At 36.2% G+C, this 19,892-nt stretch overlaps 2 protein-coding genes across 7 annotated transcripts in view; one reads left to right on the top strand and one right to left on the bottom strand.

Moving 5' to 3' along the window:
* The first annotated feature begins 358 nt into the window (after positions 1–358).
* Positions 359–4,789, top strand: LOC128674560 (uncharacterized protein). Its single transcript, XM_053753197.1, has 9 exons — positions 359–631; positions 723–1,022; positions 1,339–1,479; positions 1,582–1,757; positions 2,011–2,075; positions 2,393–2,537; positions 2,866–2,967; positions 3,150–3,279; positions 3,963–4,789. The coding sequence occupies exons 1-9, from the start codon at positions 573–575 to the stop codon at positions 4,105–4,107; spliced, it is 1,263 nt and encodes a 420-aa protein (XP_053609172.1). The 5' UTR covers positions 359–572; the 3' UTR covers positions 4,108–4,789.
* Positions 4,790–5,141: 352 nt separating this feature from the next.
* Positions 5,142–19,892, bottom strand: part of shep (alan shepard) — a 113,033-nt gene continuing 98,282 nt past the window's right edge. For 4 of the 6 annotated variants that reach the window (XM_053753179.2, XM_053753185.2, XM_053753182.2 and 1 more), the window contains 8 exons: positions 14,313–14,587; positions 14,172–14,230; positions 13,354–13,478; positions 11,379–11,573; positions 11,121–11,267; positions 10,508–10,777; positions 9,866–9,904; positions 5,142–9,377 (listed from right to left, as the gene is read on the bottom strand). In XM_053753179.2, coding sequence (XP_053609154.1) covers positions 9,243–9,377; positions 9,866–9,904; positions 10,508–10,777; positions 11,121–11,267; positions 11,379–11,573; positions 13,354–13,478; positions 14,172–14,230; positions 14,313–14,587 — 1,245 coding nt within the window. In that variant the 3' untranslated portion in view covers positions 5,142–9,242. The remainder of the gene's footprint in view (positions 9,378–9,865; positions 9,905–10,507; positions 10,778–11,120; positions 11,268–11,378; positions 11,574–13,353; positions 13,479–14,171; positions 14,231–14,312; positions 14,588–19,892) is intronic. The other 2 variants (XM_053753180.2, XM_053753181.2) reach the window with 2 other exon arrangements.

Genomic DNA, 19,892 nt, shown 5'->3' on the forward strand with positions numbered 1-19,892 from the left:
CATATTTTAATAAGTCTTCACGACGTGTGAAGTGTTCCGAGCTTCTTTCCGACCGTTTACTGTGTGAGGCGTTCGAAGTGCTTTTATGTTATGAAAAACTATTTTTCCCAATATTTCGTTACCCGAATATGCTACATTGTTGTATATTTTCACAAACGAATGCTTACTCTAAAATAAAACTTTTAATCGACATAGCAAAAGGCGGCAAAGCTTTTGTGTACCTAACATACAGTGCTGTACTCTGGCGGTATAAATGTGCAGTAGCACTCCCTATTAGTAGGTAGGAAGTACGTACTAAATCCATGCAAAAATGTATAATGTCATCACAGACCATTATTGTCATTTTCAGTTTTGACATTGAGTGACCACATTGACGACTTGACGTTAATTTTTATGCATGCGATGCGTGCGACACACGTACCTACGTAGGGACTTCGCTTCGCGTCGGGTCTAGTGAATTTATGTTATATCCTCATTGCGTAGGGTATGATAGCGTTCATTTGGAAATGTGAATTATTTTAAAACAGAAATTAATAAACACTAACACAATTTTGCGTGTGTAAAACTTAAATATGGCGCCAGATAATGCTGAAGCTCAGCTTCAAGTGCGATTTGTTACCAAACAAGAACAGTAAGTCATATCTTCACTGGTTTACCGGCGTGGTGGTTTACACCATGTTTATTATTTTAGGTTACTATTATATTTCTGATGCTTATTTCAGATATGCCGTTTCGGATATACCCTATGCAATCCAAAGCAATGTTCAATCGTCAGACCTCAACACGTTATTAAATGCTTTATTGAAAGAAACAAACAGTTCCCTCGAGAACACGATTGATTTTGATTTCTTAGTATGCGGCGAGTTGCTTTGTTCCTCGCTTGCAGAACATCTGCAGGAGAAGGAAGCCTCTACAGAGGAAACCATTGAGGTTGAATACCTTGAAAGGTTTCCTGCACCATCTCCTCAAGACTGTTTGATGCATGATGACTGGGTGTCAGCAGTACAAGCACATGGTAACTGGTAAGTATTTACCTTTCAAATTTATCAAACAAGTTCTTGGTTTCTAATGATGTTGACTGACGGTGTGATGAAGACTTTCTCATTGACTTTATTTCATTTTCAAATTTTACATCATTAAAATGCAATTTTTACAAGTATGCTAGTTTAAAAGAATGGCCTTTTAATTTATTTTTTCAAAAGCATTTAAACAGATATTTTTGGATATGTAAGTACTACATAATAATATCCTGTTAATATTTTGTAGTCACCTTAGTAAGAGAAACAAGACTAGTCTCCTTAACTAAATCATTTACAATACATTTTGATATGTTCACAGGATCCTGTCGGGTAGTTATGATAATAGCATCCACATTTGGAGTACTAAAGGACAACACAAGTTGGCCATACCTGGCCACACATCACCAGTCAAAGCTGTGTCATGGGTCTCCTTTGTAAACAATCAGGGTATATTTGTCAGGTAATTTAAAATTTTAACATAGTATGAAATAGTGCCAGCAAATTATTATCCTACCTAATGTAAAGAAGTAAGGATCTAGACAGCCTATTTTTTTGTTTCCAGTGGCTCACATGACCAGTCAGCAATGCTATGGGTTTGGAATGTTAACAATAACTCTGTGGACTGTGTGGTGACATGCCGCGGCCATGAGAAAGGCATAGAATGCATTGCAGTATCAGCAGATGGACACAAGTTTGCTACTGGCGGTTGGGATAATAATATATGTTTATGGAGTGCTAGTAAGTCTCAAAAAACTTTTTTTAATGGTTTGCCAGAATGTATGTAAACTTCCTTTATATATGTCAGACAGAGAGAGACCTAAATGAAGTAACACCAGTGTTCTCTCATAGGCTACACAGCCAGTTCACTTATAATAATAATAAAGAAATAAGAACAACAGATGTCACTTAAATACAATATGGTAGCTAGCTACATTACCAAAATACAATTCTTATCTTCATCACTAATCCCTAAATAATTTTAAATTTCCAGGTATATCTGAGGATGACAATGCACCTGCTAAAAAGAAGAGTAAACCAGAACATGTAAATACTAGAGTAAGTTCAAAAAGAATATTATTGTTACATTCCCAAAGATAGTTGACGTCAGTTTGTAAAAATATAGTCGAATTTTGATAATTTTACGAGTTTATTTTTTGCGTTGACTTCCCAGCCTGACGAAGGTGACACTTAGTCGTTTAATAAAGTACACATTGAGTTTTGGTAGTAGTCATAAGAATGTTTATTTAGGATATAAATAAAATCTTCAACCCATTATCAACCAATGCTGAATGTAGGTCTCTAGCAATGCATGCCATTTCGGTCTTTTGGCTCAATATGTAATAAAATATAGTCTACATTAGCTAAAATTGCAGGACGCATTAACAACACTGAAAGGTCATAGAGAAGCGGTGTCCGGAGTAAAATGGATGGATTTCAACACAGTGCTGTCTAGTGGCTGGGATCACCTGCTCAAGATATGGGACTGCGAACTTGGCGGCATCAAACAGGAGATTGCTGGTTTGTTTGATTGTAAACTTTTTATTGCACAAAGTAACAAAAAAGTGATACATACAGAAAAAGTGATATAATAATAGACGCATACATAGGCGGACTTATCTATCCCAAACTATCTATATTTATTAAATACTTTTAAAAAGTATATTAATTTAATTATCTAATTCAATTTGAATTTTCTTTGGTGTGTTCCAGCTTGCCCTGCGTGGCAGCGTTCGAAATTTTACTATAGAAAAAATCAAGTATATAGGTCGGTCGGTCGGCTGTGTTGCCCTTTGTATTGAATGTAGTCAGAAAACTGGTATAAATACTGGGCTAAATATTTTTTCAGGTAACAAGGCATTTTTTGATGTGGACTGGTCACCTCTCAACAACAGCATAATCACAGCATCCGCTGACAGACATCTACGATTGTTTGATCCTAGATCGACAGGTAAGCATGTTTGAAACATCTCTTCACATGCCCGGCCCAACCTGCCACTTTGTATGAGACTAACCAGATTGGGCCAGGAATTCCTCTATCTCATTTGGTTGCACTCGTCCCTCATCTAAATAGTCTTATTTGTGTTTATGTATAACATAATCCATAAATTTTAACATATATTTGGTTGACAGAGAGTATCGTAAAGACCACATTTACGTCTCACAACGGGTGGGTGCAGTCGGTGCGCTGGTCGAACACGCGCGACACGCTGTTCCTGTCCGCTGGCTACGACGGCCAGGTCAAGTTGTGGGAGACTAGAAGGTTTATTCATCTCTCTCTCTCTCTCTCTCTCTCTCTCTCTCTCTCTCTCTCTAACACACACATACACACATGTTCGCGTATTCTCGGTATATTAGGTCTATATTAGGAATCAATTCCAAAATAAGTCATTCATAAAATTGGCATTACCACAATACAGATTAATTCTTTTAAAGTCAGATAGTAAGACTAGATTCTTGTCTTTGTTAAAATTAGAAAAAATGTAATGACAGCGCAGCCGCAGCGTCCGAAACGCTCTGAGAAACACCCAATAAGAGCTGTGACGTTGCAAAGCGATTTCTCTCTTATCTAGCCTGCAACACCAGGGGTGTCACACGCGTTTTACCGTTTTACCGATTTTGTGACTTAAGGCCTTTTGCCACAGTACTCTGTAATTACACTGCCAATCTCACCCCTCAAACCGGAGCGCGACAATGCAAGCATTGATGTTTGGAGGCAGACTTTACTTTTAAAAAATCTAAAGTAATAAACCTATGCTACCATAATACTGGTTGTGTTAAATATTAATGATAAAGTTTGTAAGGAATGCATGGCATGCGAACCACAACCGCATGCACAATCTAAAATGCATCTCTGAAATTTTAAAATCCAGAATTCAAAATCGTGATGTAATATACAATTGTGATATAATGTAAATTTTGTAATTATTATTTTCTTGCTTTCAGCCCAAGAACTCCTTTATACGATTTGAGCGGTCACGAAGACAAAGTGCTGTGCTGCGATTGGTCGAACCCCTCCTTGCTCATAAGCGGCTCGTGTGACAACACCCTAAGAATATTTAAGGCAAAGACCGCGGTTGGTAGCGCGTAACGTAAGGGACAATGTTTTATTTTTATGGTTATTTAAATGTATGAAACAGTTCTTATACTTTATGTATTTATAACAAGTTTCATTGTACATAGTTTATCTGTGGTTTGGTTTGGTAAAAAAGAATAAGAACTGTTCCATATGAGTGAATATATGTATTAGTTGATAAATATAGGCTATTGTGTTATGTTTATGTTTCATTTCATGATTATAATATATTCAACTAGTGTTACTTCAATAATGGAGTGTATGGTATTTAGTTCTATACATATTGGTGCTACATGGATGTTCTCTGATTTGTGTAAAATATTTTGTATTTTTACTAAAGTAATTTTGCATACACTTATACCAAGCTTAACTAATGGAAAAACCTGCACTTTGGTTGACAGTTATAAGTTCACTAGTTGTAAAGACATGTCAGATCACTTTAGTTGTCTTGAATAAAATCTGACACCAATGTTAGAAAAAATAACACACTCGAACAGAATAGTAGAAAAATCGGAAAATTTATCCCATAACATGAAACCATGACTCGAGTAGATTTACATCCTTGACGAGATTATTTTAAATATAAAACAAAATATTTTCATAATATTCATCTGTGTAAATGAGTTATTTCTCATTATGAAGTACATTAAGGGTACAGCGGTGGTTGTTTGAAATATCATTAAAATAATGAACTAGATTTGGTTTCGCTTGTTTTATTCAATCATTTGCTCTTACAAAATATGTTCAATGCAAAGGAACATGACTCGTCACAATAAAACATGCTTCTTAGTACCATTTTTATTTATATATTATTTTAGTTTCCATTCAGCATAACTATTAATAATGCGGGTCACATAAAATGCTCATAGCACAATATAGAAACTTGCAAACACTTTGTAACAAAATAGATACATAACTTTCTTCTGTGTTTCTCTGCGAGAAATGCTTTACACTATTATCATAGTTATGCCAAACCTCACACCATAACACAACGAATCGAAGCAACATGTCCCTTAAAAATATTCTTTCTTACCAACAATTTCATTTCATTTTTTTTTTACATTTTATCAAGTTTTATTTTTGCATTTTATATTTCTAGACTACCTAACTAAATTTTTATCTAAACTATTCTACTACTAGACTAGTCTGATCGGTAGAACACCACACTATAATAATACACATTGGACAAGTACATTCGTATCAATACCTCCGACAGATTTTTTTCATTTAGTTTTCTTTCTTTACACTTAGTCACTACATAACAAAAGAAGTGAAAGCAAACTTGTTCAACTGAAACTTATCTCCTGAATGTGTTCACTAATTCCCTTAGCCTGGTCTTACGCTAGAGCGGAGGCGCGTGCGCACCGGTCGCCTTCAGTCCATTCAAATTAAATTATTTAATAAACTAATAAAGGAAACTACCCTAGAGGCGAGCGGAGCGCGCGCGCCACGCACATTGGAAATATATTAATCTAGGGTTCTATTCTATCTATCTTAGCGTCGAAACATTTTTTTCTATTCTATCCTATCTATAAGTTAAGCCTAGTCTACAAACTAGCCATCGTTCGTCGTCGTCCCTAGAGCTTCACTATTCACTTTTTCAAAACGAGTCGAGCGTTCTCTTATATTTAACGACTTAATTTTAAAACATTTACTTAACACTTCAATTCTATCGACATGATTTAGATGAATCATAGTTTTGGTTTTTAAGTATTGGTTCCCGACATGCAACGTTTGTGCAATCTGTCACAGGCGCCGGAGCCTAGGTGATGCTTCTCGTATCACATGCCAACAATGTCGAAGCGAGTAACTAGGAACATCTACTATTTTACTTTCCGAGTTAATTTTTACATCATGTGTGAAAAATGCAACGATTAGACAGCCACATTATTTGTTTTTTAGTTGTTACAAAATATTTTTTTAATCATAGTCTTTACATTATCGCTACGTTTATGAATACGGTAAGTTCTCTATTACCTGTAAAAATATTGTGTAAAGCACATGCAACTGCTACTGTATCATCTGATCCATTATTTTAAAGGAAGCTGAAGGCACTACCATCAAATTAATTTTATTGCTTAAATGGAAGGAAAGCATTAAGAAAAATAATTTCGTGCTAAATTATCACTCTCGACGGTGCTACTCTAACACGGTCCGTGCCACTCTATGATACAAGTCACTTACATTATCTTGTGTGATTACTCTAATTATTTGCATTACTTAGGGAACAACAATTTGCATTGTGGAATGAATTATATCGTAAACTTGAGAACGGGACTCGAAAAGGATTTACACGGTACGGGAAAACAAAAGAGGAATAGGGAGTACTGTACACATTACACAAGTAAAATGTTTTAATACATCGACATCAATTTAAATGCAAAGTTAGCGGAAACATCTATCGGAAGACTGCTTTCACAGGAAGCCACAGTGTACGTCGAACACTAAACGATCAAATTACTTAACTAAGTACCACGCAACACTCGGTACTACATTGCACTTCATGGTTATTATATTTCACAAGAAGTAAAGGCGGTTTCTTAGTCAGTTCAATAAATTTGGCTTGATCAGAAATTATGCGAGAATAATACTGATCTACGGAGTATTATGGGTCAGTACGTCTGATACGTTACACTAATAAAAATCTCACTTTAGATTAGCCTTTGTGACGTGAGTCGGGTTAGTGTCGGTTCAGGCAGTCAGCGGGGCTTAGAGCTCGTGCCGTCCGTATAGCGGTGCCTCTACGTTAATCATAGCGGTGTTATTATACATTCGCAAACAAGTGACAAATCACCAGCTAATTTATGTACATTCTAAAAAATAACTCATTACGGAACAACAGTACAATTCAGCCTTTTCCTGAATAAAAATAAACAGAAAACAAACACAGATCTACTTATTCCTTCAAAATCTACTTTATTCATTCAAAACCTGCCGTCATAGTCTCAGTTCCTGTAATGTTTATTGAATTCCAGTTTACAGGTTTTGAACAAAGTCGTGAGATTATCGCTTAATCGTCAGTTAAAATACAGTTAATATATCAAACATTTAACTAGTCTTCAGTCCCTGAGTTGTATAAATATTTTCCTACTTCTTACTCGACTTTAATGATTTGTATACTTTGGTTCTGATGAAACTCTTGACGTGCCAAAATAGAATTAAACAGTTGCGATATAGTAGGCTTTTACTCGTACCCATCAACAATGTATATACATGTATACATATCCATGTATAATTTATATATATTCAATATAAAAATATCAAATTTCATATAAAGTCATAAAGTGTACCCAAAACCTACGTGATGGTACAAAAAGTGCTTATTTACACCAAAAGGTGTCATACACTTTGGATTTCAAATCCATTTATAATGTGGAAATCAATCGTGGAATTTTTGTTTGAAGTTTTCTAGTGGAATGTGCCGACCGCCTACAAAATAACGACTACAGTTGACTCAGTACATGATTCTCAAAAAAGGATCACTTCGTTAATCACGTATTCAAACATGAGTTTTTAACGTACAAAAATTTGTATACACTCGTAAAATGTATAAATAGACTTTACATACAACTGCTTATTGCTAAATGTTACCGTGCCGTTTGAGTAGGGCACGCCCGAAGTGCCTAAAGCGATGCGTGACCACGTGACGTCACGTGACGTGACGCCGACCACTACTGTGGTCACCACTACGTTACAGGGACTAGGTAGGTGAGAAACACGGATCAACAAATGTGGGAAGTTACAGTATACATAAATTCAGTCTGTTCTTGGGTTTGGCAACGACGTTTTTAGTAGTGAAAACCTATTGCATCATATACAAAATATACAGCGAGAAGTTAGAACGCTAGCTGTGATGTTAAGTTTATTATTTCTACGGAACAAAATAACCGTAACGGCTTCTTTCTATTCAAATGGCGTCATATAGATGTTAATATTAAGTGACTCGAGCGGTCATGCTGTTCAGGCACAGGGTAAAATAAATTTCTAATATATGATTTGTGATCCATGGAAGACTGCGCCGGTAAAACTATGTATTATGTATTTTAGATAATACTGTATAGGTTGAAATCAAATGATTAAAGCACCACGCCCAACCGAACTCTTTAACTTTACACATATAAAACCACGCGAGCGCAAGCGTTGAGCAGGGCCCGCGCGCTTGCGCGAAGGCAGTCTATCAAATATTTGATACGTGTTCAATAAAGCAGTTTGCGTCTCCGGTTCCTACACATAACAAGCAATAAGAGTAACTCTTTCGAATGTATTTTAAAAATACTTTTTTTTTCAAGGAAGATTCTATCTTCACCATAATATCCATAGTAGGTACACAACAAAGTGTACAATTCACCTCTAGTCCTACACGCCTAAGTCATCTCATTTTATTTTAGTTAGTATAAATCTTTGATTCCACATGATATGACCATTTCCACTTATCCCTCTATCCAACTCCTTTCTTCATAGATATTGCTTTCTTCTAAAACCGATGTAGATAGGAAAATAAATTTAAAGAAAATAATATAAATATTTTTGATAAATATCTATACCTACAAGATTCTTTATGTCTGGATTGCACGCATTTTGTTGACTTCATTGTTCAATTTATCTGATGCACGTTTTTAGATTTCTTATCATATTAATTATGACACTGATTTAGGTTGATTAGAAAGTAAAAATTTCACGAATATCTCTCGTCCGAAGGACGAGTAACTTTGAAATTTCAATTATAAAATTATATACTATGCTAAAATAAATACCTAACTATCTTAAATAATCTTTTCAACGTTCGGAACCTGGGCCTAAAATCTTAAATTTATTCTTTCATAAAACAATAATAAAATTATAATGTAATAAAAACGCTTTAAAATTGCAGCTATATCTATACATCAAATCCTCTCCTCGAACCGTCACAAGACCTCATCAAAACATCACAGCGAATCAACGTCCAGGCAAGCCAGAGGACTCGAGGCGAGCCCTTACGATCACGAGGCGAACACGTAGGCTATAAACTAGAGGCGCCGCGCGAGCGGAATTTTCGATGAAGTCTATAACGGCCGCAAATTAAAACTAAAACAAATTAACATTGTAAAAAGTCACAGTGCTTTGATTTTTGGCTCGTGTACAGCTCGGATTGTCGTAGCGTGGCTTATGATCTACTTGGGAGGCGGGTACGTCTGGTAGGCCTCGTCCGGGGACGCCGCCGTCGACGCGTGTTCGCTCTCCATGGGCAGCTGGATGATGGGCTGAGTCGGACCCGGGAAGTACTGGTACGGATGCGACGCGAAGTACTGAAACGTTACACAGCACATCTCGTCAGCGGAACTACAACACAACACACACCCAATACACATGAAAGGAGTACCAGATGAACCACCTGATTCATAAAAAAGTTAAAGCTTAATTTAAGCTAAAATATGTTTTATCTCGTCTTTTCAACTTTTTTATGAATAAGAGGTGAAATATAGTTATGCTATGCATATCGGACTAAACATTTTTTTGTTATTGCTACACATTTAATTTAGTAGCTGAAATCCATCTGAATCTGATGAAATCTGCTATTCCTTTTTACACCTTTCAAGCAATGGGCCGATGGATACAAACTCACAGTATTTTGAATATTAGGATCGACAGTAGGTTTTAGCCATTAATATGTTTATTTTGCTTTACATGAGCAGAGGGTGAGACGAAAGCAAGGGACTAGTGAGTGGCGGACCGTAAGCAATGGGACTCAGAAGGTTAGAGCTGTTTTCTTCGAGTAGAAAATACTATCACTCACGTATAATTCACTTTCCGGCCTTATGCTGTCCCAGTTTACCTGGAAAACAGAACACACCAGTCATTTATACTTTGGTTTACTATTTGACTGAATGTATGTATGATGGATGTCTGTTAACTGTATATTTTTAAATATAGTGGTTGTAATTTTTCTACTTTTTATAATGCAGTAGCATGGCCGGTTTTCATTCATATATGTTTGTTTTATCTTGTAATTATACTGTGAGTATGGTGCGTAATGTTTCAACTATTGTCATATTTTAATTGGCACTTTGCCTCGGACAAATAAAGATGCGGGCGTGGGGAATACAAACAATAAATTATTAGCCTGTATAAAACATATTAATCTATTGCTCAAAAAGTTTTGACATGGTTTCTTGCTATTCATTCATTGACGCATATTACCTTGCTTATTAATACCATTCTACATTTGGGTTTTCCTCTGATCTGACTGTTGTATCGTGGTAAGTTGAATAGGAATAAGCTTATAATTATATCGGGTATGGCGGATATAGCTTGCACACTTGCATGCCAGCTGCAGGCGCCTATACACATCTCAAGTAAAAATAAGTAACATCTCCACCCATTTTGAGGCCCCTAGGCTTATTGGCTTTTTGTATCTATGTATTTATTAAAGACTTACGTATTGGCTAGGCACAGAGTCGATGGGTATGTGTGTGGGATGCGCAGGATGTGCCGCGTGGTGGGCGGGGTGGGTCGAGGGGATGAGCGCGGGGTAGGGGGCCAGCCAGGCGGTCGGGTGAGCGGCGTGGTGGTGGTGGTGGAGTTGCGCGTGAGGGTGGAACGCCGTCACGCTATACACGCTTGCACCGCCACGGTACACGCCTGCGCACTCGCCGCCTGCGCCCGCTGCGCCTACGCCGCCTGCGTAAACGCCGCCGGCGCTCATGGCCTGGAAAACACATTTTGTAATTTTCATTATTTTTTCATATCCTTGGATTAACATAGGCAAACTTTACGAAATTTCAGTCCTGGCTGGGATTACATATTATGTGATAAATAAATTATTAAATAAACCCTCAAATCAAAAGTCCGTGCTTCTTCTTGTGCAAAACTATTTTGAATTATGTTAGTGGCTGTATTTCCACTTTATTTATGTTATTGCTGTCTTTTAAAAGTTTTTTAACCCTTTACGTCAATGACAACATTGACGTACATTATATTATATAATTTCCTTCACGATTAACAATAATCGTGAAGGAAATCATATAATATAATGTATAATTTTAAGTTACCTGCGTAATGGAATCATTGGTGTCCCGCCACGCTCTTCCATTGTTGTCGTTTTGCTTGTTATAAAGCGCTTTCTTCTTGTTGCCTCCGTCGGCGAATTTTACTAATAGGGGCTCCTTTGCACCAGGGATTGCGTTCCCGTTAAACATCTGAAATAAGTACGTAATGATGAATAAATCCACTCCGGTCAAAGCTGATGAATAAAAATTATTTTACAGAAATGCAGCAAAAATATATGAAAAGATTACTCAACAACTTACTTGGATAATTTGCTCGCATTTCTCCCTAGACTCCATCCGCGCAAAGCCAACACCTTTGCTGTGGCCGTGGGTATCGCGCAGGATCCTTGTTGACACCACTTGTCCAAACTTGGCTAAGAGCTGGTCCACATCATTTTCCTTAAAGTGGGGCGGCAGGTTCGCCATGTACAGGTTGGTTGGGTCCTGCTCTTGTTGCTGCAAAAGCACCGAAGAAAAAGGTGAAGTGACAACTCTCAGGCTCACTATTTTAAATCCTAACTTGTGAATTTACTGATGGACCTCAAATAATACAAATGTTATGCGTCTCTTATGTTGTGAATTTTCGTTTCCTGTATGCTAATATTAATGCCGGCCAGATATAACAAAATACAATAAAAATAGCAGAAAACTGAACGCATGAGAGGTCCACCATTTCAAATGGAGAAAGATCTTTCATATTTACAGGAATCCACAATTACGTATCTATTACAGTCGACAGTAGATTATGTTTTGCGTGGATATATACAGTGCGTGACTGAATCATTACGATTTCAAACTGAAAACCATTTGAATTATGCAATATCTCACAACTTTCCCATTTTCATTGCTTTAGATTCAAATGTTAGTATTGTTTTGCCTCTAATTCATATTTCAAAGCGTTTATTAGGAACGTGAAGTTAAAGATTATTCTGAGAGGAGTAAAATTAGCTTGAAGCCCGCATAGATTATCTAGACACTGAAGCCAGCTTTGACGTAAATCAGCAGATCGATCTAATATACTAAATAATATTAGGTAGGTGTTATCAACGAGATGGGCATATACATCAGCATATAGAGGTTATGAAGCTATAAGTCGCATACACACTAATTGAATATCGAAAGCATAGAATACCCGAGCCCAGTAGCGGTAATACAATTATTGTTATAACGCTGAAGCAAACGGCAATATTACAGAATCAACAAGATGAAACAACGTTCGAAGTATTATGTAAGCGTTATAATTGCGTTAAATTTGCACCACTGAAGGGATCAAATACTTACAACACAAAAGTGTTAGAATGATCTGCTCGAAATATTGGTGACATACCGAATGACTTGTTGGTTTCCAAAAAATACTGAGAAATGAATGATTAGACTTCATGGAACGGTTTCCACCGTGGTTGATCAAACGCTATCCATTACGTCGACGATCTAAACACAGCCTACTTCATCTAAACATTGTCACACATCTATTGAAAACAAATGCATTATGGAAGAATGTTAGACACAGTTTTACTAAAGTTATCACCTAGAACAATATGGGACAGGATGTTGATGCTATGAATGTTTAAATATGTCAAAATCTAGCAAATTTTGATAAGATAGAGAACACTGATCTTGTTATAAAATGCTTTAAAGTTAGGTATTGCAGCATTTGTCAAGTATAATATTAATACAATAGGGTAAATGCTAAAGCTATAATTAAGGGTAGGAGGAACGTGGGATGGGAATAAAGGAAAGGATGTAACCCATGAATTAGATTAGTTCGAAGAAGTCACAAGTACTGCAAACTTATCATTTTGAAAGGTTTATTTACTCTAGTCATTAAAAGTAACCTAATTGACTGTACATAATATGGTTATTATACAAGCTGAGTTGTCAAAAATAGTTTTTTTTCTTCGTCATTAGGGTGCAATATACATCTAGGATGGACTTGTGCGTGATTGTCTAATAAATCCACCTGTGTATCAATTAACTATATTTCCAAACAACTATTTGATTTTTAGTGTTAAAACATTATTTTGTTTTTGTACGAATTACAAGATATAAATTAAATTATGGCATAACAGCCCATGGGATTTCAAGCCGTAAGATATACACGGGAGTGTATAGGTATTGTAGGAAATAGGATAAAACAGAGGCCATCGACGGTAAGTAGAAGATAGGTTTAGTGACAGCGGATCAGATTAGGAGCAGGCGGTTAGTCATAATAGTATTACTTGCATGCACAACGTACACGGTTCAGTCTACGCAGGAACCAGATACCCACTTTAGCCATCTGGGCCTGAACACCTTTGGCTTGTAATCCTTTAACAGCTGCCTCCGCCGACGCGATTGTTTCAAAATCTACAAAACCGTAACCTGCGGGAACAAAAGTGAGTTTCGTATAGTCATGGGTCACGCAACATACAGATGCGACTGAAGGAATACAATTGATGATTCATGCATCTCATTCAGGGCTACTATTATCTCAAACGTAACAAACAACTATTATAATATAATACATTTGAATAATCATGTAACTAATGAGATGACCACTTTGTCTACACGAAGTAGCGTGAAATGTGACGTCAATAAAATATTGTTGGTGATTGATCACGAGGATAGTGCACCATCCGATAAATAATATTTATTTAATATCGAAAATTATAATCATCTGTGCTTTAGTGCAAAATATAGTGAGGATGATCAATATCTACGTAAAAATAAATAATATATCGAAGATAATTAATAATAATAAGAAAAAACACTCGTAAATATGAATCAAATTATATATGTAGCTAATGTCGTGCATATATTGGAAAAAAGTCTCACCATAGATGGATTAGTTTAATGAAGGTATATGGTATTCTAGAAAATATTAATACTATATTAAATAATTCAGTTACAAATAGATTTACTGATGCAAATTCTATTTCATTATACATAGTTGTAATATTGAGGATAATAGTTTATATACATACGTGAATATCTATGCACAGATTAATAGAAGTAATATAATTTAGGTCGCTATGATAGGGTTTTAGTTAGAATGCAGCAGTGAATGTTGTTTACCTTTACATTTATTCGTATTTTTATCCAATATTGCTTTTGTTGAAATAATGTTGCCATACCTAGAAGATAAAACAAGTGATTAGCTGGAATAGGAACACATTATTTGAAATAGTGTGAATGATAAACGTGTAGATAACTTACATCTGGCACATTTGGACGAGGTCCTTATCGGTGGTGTTTTGGCTAAGGCCGCGTATGTATAGGTTGGTGCGGCTGAGCTGTTCGCCGACCTGTCCGCCGGCGGTGGAGGCCGTGGAGGCGGGGGGCGGGGGCGCAGTGCTCAGGCTAGTGGAGCGCGTGCCGCCCGCCGAGCCCGTGTTGGACGAGGACGATGACGCCGTGTTGGCCGGCGACGCCGCCGTCGGCACCCGCGCGCCTCCCGTTCCGCAGCCGCCTCCCATCGTCGCGCCGCTGTACTGTAACAAGCCCTGCATTATGCTCACGTCATATTATAGATCAAATGTATTCAACAAGTATTAAACGCGCGTGTGCCTTTTTATATCTCGGACGTTTTGGATCGAGTTACATACAACGTGGTCACCGAACGACTTCATGAGCGGGCTACGCATTATATTACATACATATACGTTATTTATTTTTATTAAGGTCTAAAATTAGTTCAGTCAGTCCTTGTCCAATGTCTAAATTTTGCAAACTTCCATGACTTTCATAGAGATACTTAATTCAACAATTATTTCTGAGGGTACTATATCACGTCATGAAGGATAGATGAGTGTCACCATCAAAAAGGATATAAAACTCCGCTAAGATTACGATGGCTTAGAACGATGTCACATAGGGACTTTATTGAAACGAACTGTTCTTCGTGAGACATGTTAAGACGCCGTCCATTAGTTATTTAGCTGGATAATGAATAGGGAGGAGTAATGAGCACATGGCGATTCCGAGCACGCAGCCCTAATCGAGCCGTGTGAAGCGTACGCAGTGACGTGCCCGTATCGCTTATATGTAGGTGGGAAATCCTTATCATTTTACGTCCTTATATTACAAAAAGATATTCGTGAGTGCGTTTTAGAACTTACGTAACACTTATACATACGTACATATTTTTTACATTGTATATAGATTCAAGTCAACGGATTTTAACTAAAGAAGCTTACAGTATATTATAAAACTATTTTTTTGTAAACTGACAGATTCTCTACTATAAATAGAAGAGACAAACAAGTTGATAGAAAATTCGTACCAATTGATAAAAAAAAACTACTATTTGAAAAGACTACTTAATAATTAACATTATTGTACCTATGAAAAAAAAAAATGTTCAAAATTCAAGATCATGAATTCTAAACATAATTTTATAGTGTTTAAGGATATAGTGTCGAATTTTAAATCAATAGTAAAATAAGGCAAGTTTCCATGTGTTGTGAAACAATGGCTGTTTCCAGGAACACGGGTGTGATCTTGCCATTATATTAGCTGTTGGATTAGTACCTACTAGATTAACGATGTGCCGGGATCTAGGGCAATTTGAATTGAATTTCCATTTACAGTGTAATGATTAGAAGCTAAATAAATAAGTATATACATTCTCAGTACAATCTCAAACGGTGATTGATGATGAGATTTAGAATTGATTACAGGAACATATTGTGCTTAGGATACTTTGTCCGTGCTTAAAATATGTTTATGAATGGATTAAGGTATCTTTAAACCACATCCGACTAGACGTACTAAGAAAAAATATCTATGTAGATACGTGGGCGATGCGACAATTGCAAAAATCATAGGTTCCAGAAATTGAGTGACGTCACCTCGTAGAGAAAAACCAAGGAAGAAAAGGCGCGATCGATGACCTCCAGCCATAGACAGGTTTTCGTCCAGAATTTTCCCACTTTATTCCCAAAAAGTCGGACTTAGTTGGACTTTTTGGGAAATAGAAAGGGATATCTGAAAGAAATTGGCGGAGACATTTACCCAATCGTTGGACAATACATAGATAAAAAAGATATGACAAATTCCATACTGTAGTGTGGAATTTGTTCAGTTTTAAAACACTCGTTTTGATTCGCGTCGCAATATTAGTTTTTAAAATTGCTAAGTTTTATTTATAAAATTTAAATATTCCGTTTTCGAACAAATGAATTAGTTTTAAACATTCCATTTGTCATTCTACTTGATCTACACGTGTAAAGCCTGCCTGTAATATGTTGGTATAGGCAGGTAAATTATGCCTTTATGTGAAGTTATTCGCGCTATCACTGTCGACTCCGTACAATATGGGTTTAACATGTGTTGTTATTTACATATTAAAGCCATAAACTGCGAGTGTCGTTGACACGGAAACTCATCACACTATTTGTTAGTATGTTGTTGATGTTATTTAGGGAGGCATATTATGAATATTTGAACATGTCGTTAAAATTAGAACAAGTAGAATATAAATAGATAGGTATTGTTAAGATGGAATTCGACATTTCTGCTCTCCTATACACATAGAAGATGTGCACATAGAAGGAAGCGGTGGTGGTGTAATTGTTAAGACATGACCGCCTGTGGATCGATAGGTCCCAGGTTCGAATCCTACTCGTGCCACATGAATTTGTATACCAATCTGACTCATGTATAGTCGTTTTCATATCGACCACCACTTGCTTCCGGTGAAGGAAAACATCGTGAAGAAACCTGCACACTGGTTGATTATTAACTTGTGTGTGAAATGAAGAAGGCAATGGCAAACCACTCCATTACTAATGCCAAGAAAGTTGTTGTGTGTGTTTAATTCCACTTAATCAGCCTCAGCCATGAGAAATAGGACTATGAAGAAGATACACATCGAATATGTGATAGAGCAAAAAAGTACGAAAAAACCTGTGTCCCGTGAAAATGGAGACAGAATTTTCCGTACTATATCTAAATGTTGTAGGAACACACAGATGCATGTATAAATCTACGCAATGCACATGTCTAAGAAGCTTCATAAAGTAAATATTTTAACTTGAAATTGGGAAATGTTTATCTTTGAAAAGCAAATAAGATGCATCAAAAACATTTTCACAAATTATGTCTGTATTAATAAAACGTGTCTAGACAAGGCTATCCAAAATGACTCAAAAGAAAAACGTTTGAAATTGAGAATCTTAATTTATTCAAGAAGTTACTTGAGAAGTTACCGACCGTCTTGGTCGGGAAGTATTCTTGACTTGAGGCGTTCGTAATATGCTATTTAATTTTTATGCGAACTTGATTTGAAAATAGCGTTTATTCCGAAAGGTTTTTCAGTATATGTATATTGTTTTAACAATATTATCCGATTTTTTAAATTCTGGTTACGTAGATTTTGTAAATTAAAAGTAATAAAAATATTAGCATGTGCATTTATTTTAAGTAATATGTCTTTATGACAATTTATATTATTTTAAGATTCTTATCCAAGGAATCTGATGTGCCTTCATAGTATCTAGTATCCACGCTTGCAAACTGGATGACAACAATTTGTGGGATTAGCTGCAGCGTTTTTGTGAATGGAATTCGATTCGTAATCCAATTGCAACACGGAACGGGCCAGACGTTGCCAATTGTACCAATTTGAGTTAATGCGACCACTGCCCGACGGTCTGGGAAGCCACAGAAAACTGAAGAGAATGAGGAAAATGTTAAACTAATTGCGGATTCATTGCACGGAAACATTTTTTGAAAGAGCCATCTTTGCAACTTAGCTAACTTTGCAATCTATGCGTTCATCGAAAGGTGTTTTGAAAAAAAGATTATGAAAAATGTGGTTACGAATGAACGACTTCAAATGAGAGCTGTTTTCTTAATCAATTTCCCACATATGAAAATAATATATACTCATGTAATTGACCATAAAACTTTATGGTTTTGATGACAACGTTAAGTAAGTGTTAAAACTCTTAAATGATGATCAGAGCCATTAAATTTGTGTGGCGGGTTCAGGTTATGGCGGCCACCTGTGCAATTTACTCAATTTAACTTTATTATCTGTCCGGAATTTGGACGTTAATGAAGTGACTCAGCCGCGTCCCGACGGGAGCGGACCCAAGTTTTGTTACACTTTCAATGTTAGTTCGCTGACCAACTCTGTGATTTATTGCCGTGTAATTTTGGCTTTATTGGAAACTTGCACTTAAGATTCTTGGCCTGTCCGCACTAATATAAGGGTACTGTCTAAGTCCGATTATTTGGTATTGTGCCTTAATAATTCTTTCATTGTTCTGAAGTATTAGAAAATTTCCTTAGTATGAAAATTATGGAATAAAGTATGTATGTTTTTACATTTAGTTTAATGCCTTTTCCGCAAGTTGTGTAATTCGCTGGAGGCTCCAATCAGTAAGGCTCAGCGCAGGTTCGACAGGTGTCAACCTCCACTGACGAGACGAATGAGGGGGGATGGAACGGGCGTTAAGGGACGAGGGGGGTAGACACTTGACATTTCTTGACGAGTAATCATTACGTCGCAAACACGCCCCAACTTTGCCTCAACTCTGGAAACTTTCGGTTTACGGATTTGCGGATAAGCGAGCTTTTTTGTACTTATTTCATCAGAGCCGAAGCGCTAAGCCCTAGAGAAATATTTGAGCTCAAGATTCGTTCAACTTGTTAAGACTTTTACTTAAATTTAATTAGACTCTTATTTAAGTACCAAAGTAGTTCTATTTGACTATTTAGTTTATGGTCTCGCAAGCTACGAGAAATCAGTAAAAGGATTTTTAACGTTCAATACCTAGTTACGTAGTGAAACCTGTTTGCAATATTTATTAATTACAATATTGATGAGCCGATTTTTACAAAGCAGACTGAAGTTGCGGGATTTGATCGTAAATTATAATATGCAACTTTATCTGCATATAACGATATAAAGCTTACGATTATACACGTATTGTTCAAATTGGCTAATTATATCGACCGATAAAAATTATTTGTATGGTAACATATATTTGATTCGCGGATATTGTCGTTTGTTCAATTGAATTTTATTTTTATCCTGCGAATTGGAAGCAATGTGCGGTAAAAATATTTTTATATGATATTTTTTGGGAGAAAAATTGCAATGTACTCAATTAAGAATGCATTGTATTATTATACAAGAGGCTAGATTATTTGAATCGTTGTGATTGATGTACGCATTTCCTATGTCAATACGCGTCTTGTATTTGGAATATGCATCCTTTATTTGAATAAACGGTTGGTCGTTTACCCAGTTTTCGCTTTAGTAATAAAAGTATAAGGAAGAAAAGGGTCAATACACTTTGTGTTATATGGTAATGTATAGATGGTTCTATATTGGAGCGAGTATCAGACCAGACAAGGGCTCTTAGACCGTGCCGAGGGCTTTCATCATCGTTTATTGTGCAGGGGTGGCTAGTAAATTAATAGGGCTTAAATTTTATTTATTCTCTCAGACATTTTGATTAATCCATACTTCCATATTATTATTATAAATGCGAAAGTCTGTCAAGGATAACACAGCTAAACTGTTGGGCCGATTTTGATGAAATATAAACTATAAAAATATTGTTGATATATGTGTATGATATATTGTTTGTATGATTCTATAATAGAATATATCGTGTGGCATTGCGTGCCACTAATCGGCTCTACGTTTTTTTCTAAAAACTATAAGTAATAATGAATAAATCTTGATTGTCATAAAAAATTACATGTAATAATACAAAGATGTTTATTACATATATACACCTAAATGAAATTAAATGAGAAGTAAAACATGTTAAAAAAAAC

Source organism: Plodia interpunctella, chromosome 13, assembly GCF_027563975.2.
Source record: "Plodia interpunctella isolate USDA-ARS_2022_Savannah chromosome 13, ilPloInte3.2, whole genome shotgun sequence".
In the NCBI taxonomy this organism is placed as follows: domain Eukaryota; kingdom Metazoa; phylum Arthropoda; class Insecta; order Lepidoptera; family Pyralidae; genus Plodia; species Plodia interpunctella.

What these genes read in the sequence shown, in the direction of transcription:
- LOC128674560 (XM_053753197.1), top strand. Translation starts at nt 573, where the DNA reads ATGGCGCCAGATAATGCTGAAGCTCAGCTTCAAGTGCGATTTGTTACC. An exon ending in TATATGTTTATGGAGTGCTA is followed by an intron (nt 1,758 to 2,010) that starts GTAAGTCTCAAA and finishes TTAAATTTCCAG; the next exon opens with GTATATCTGAGGATGACAAT. An exon ending in GTTTGATCCTAGATCGACAG is followed by an intron (nt 2,968 to 3,149) that starts GTAAGCATGTTT and finishes TTTGGTTGACAG; the next exon opens with AGAGTATCGTAAAGACCACA.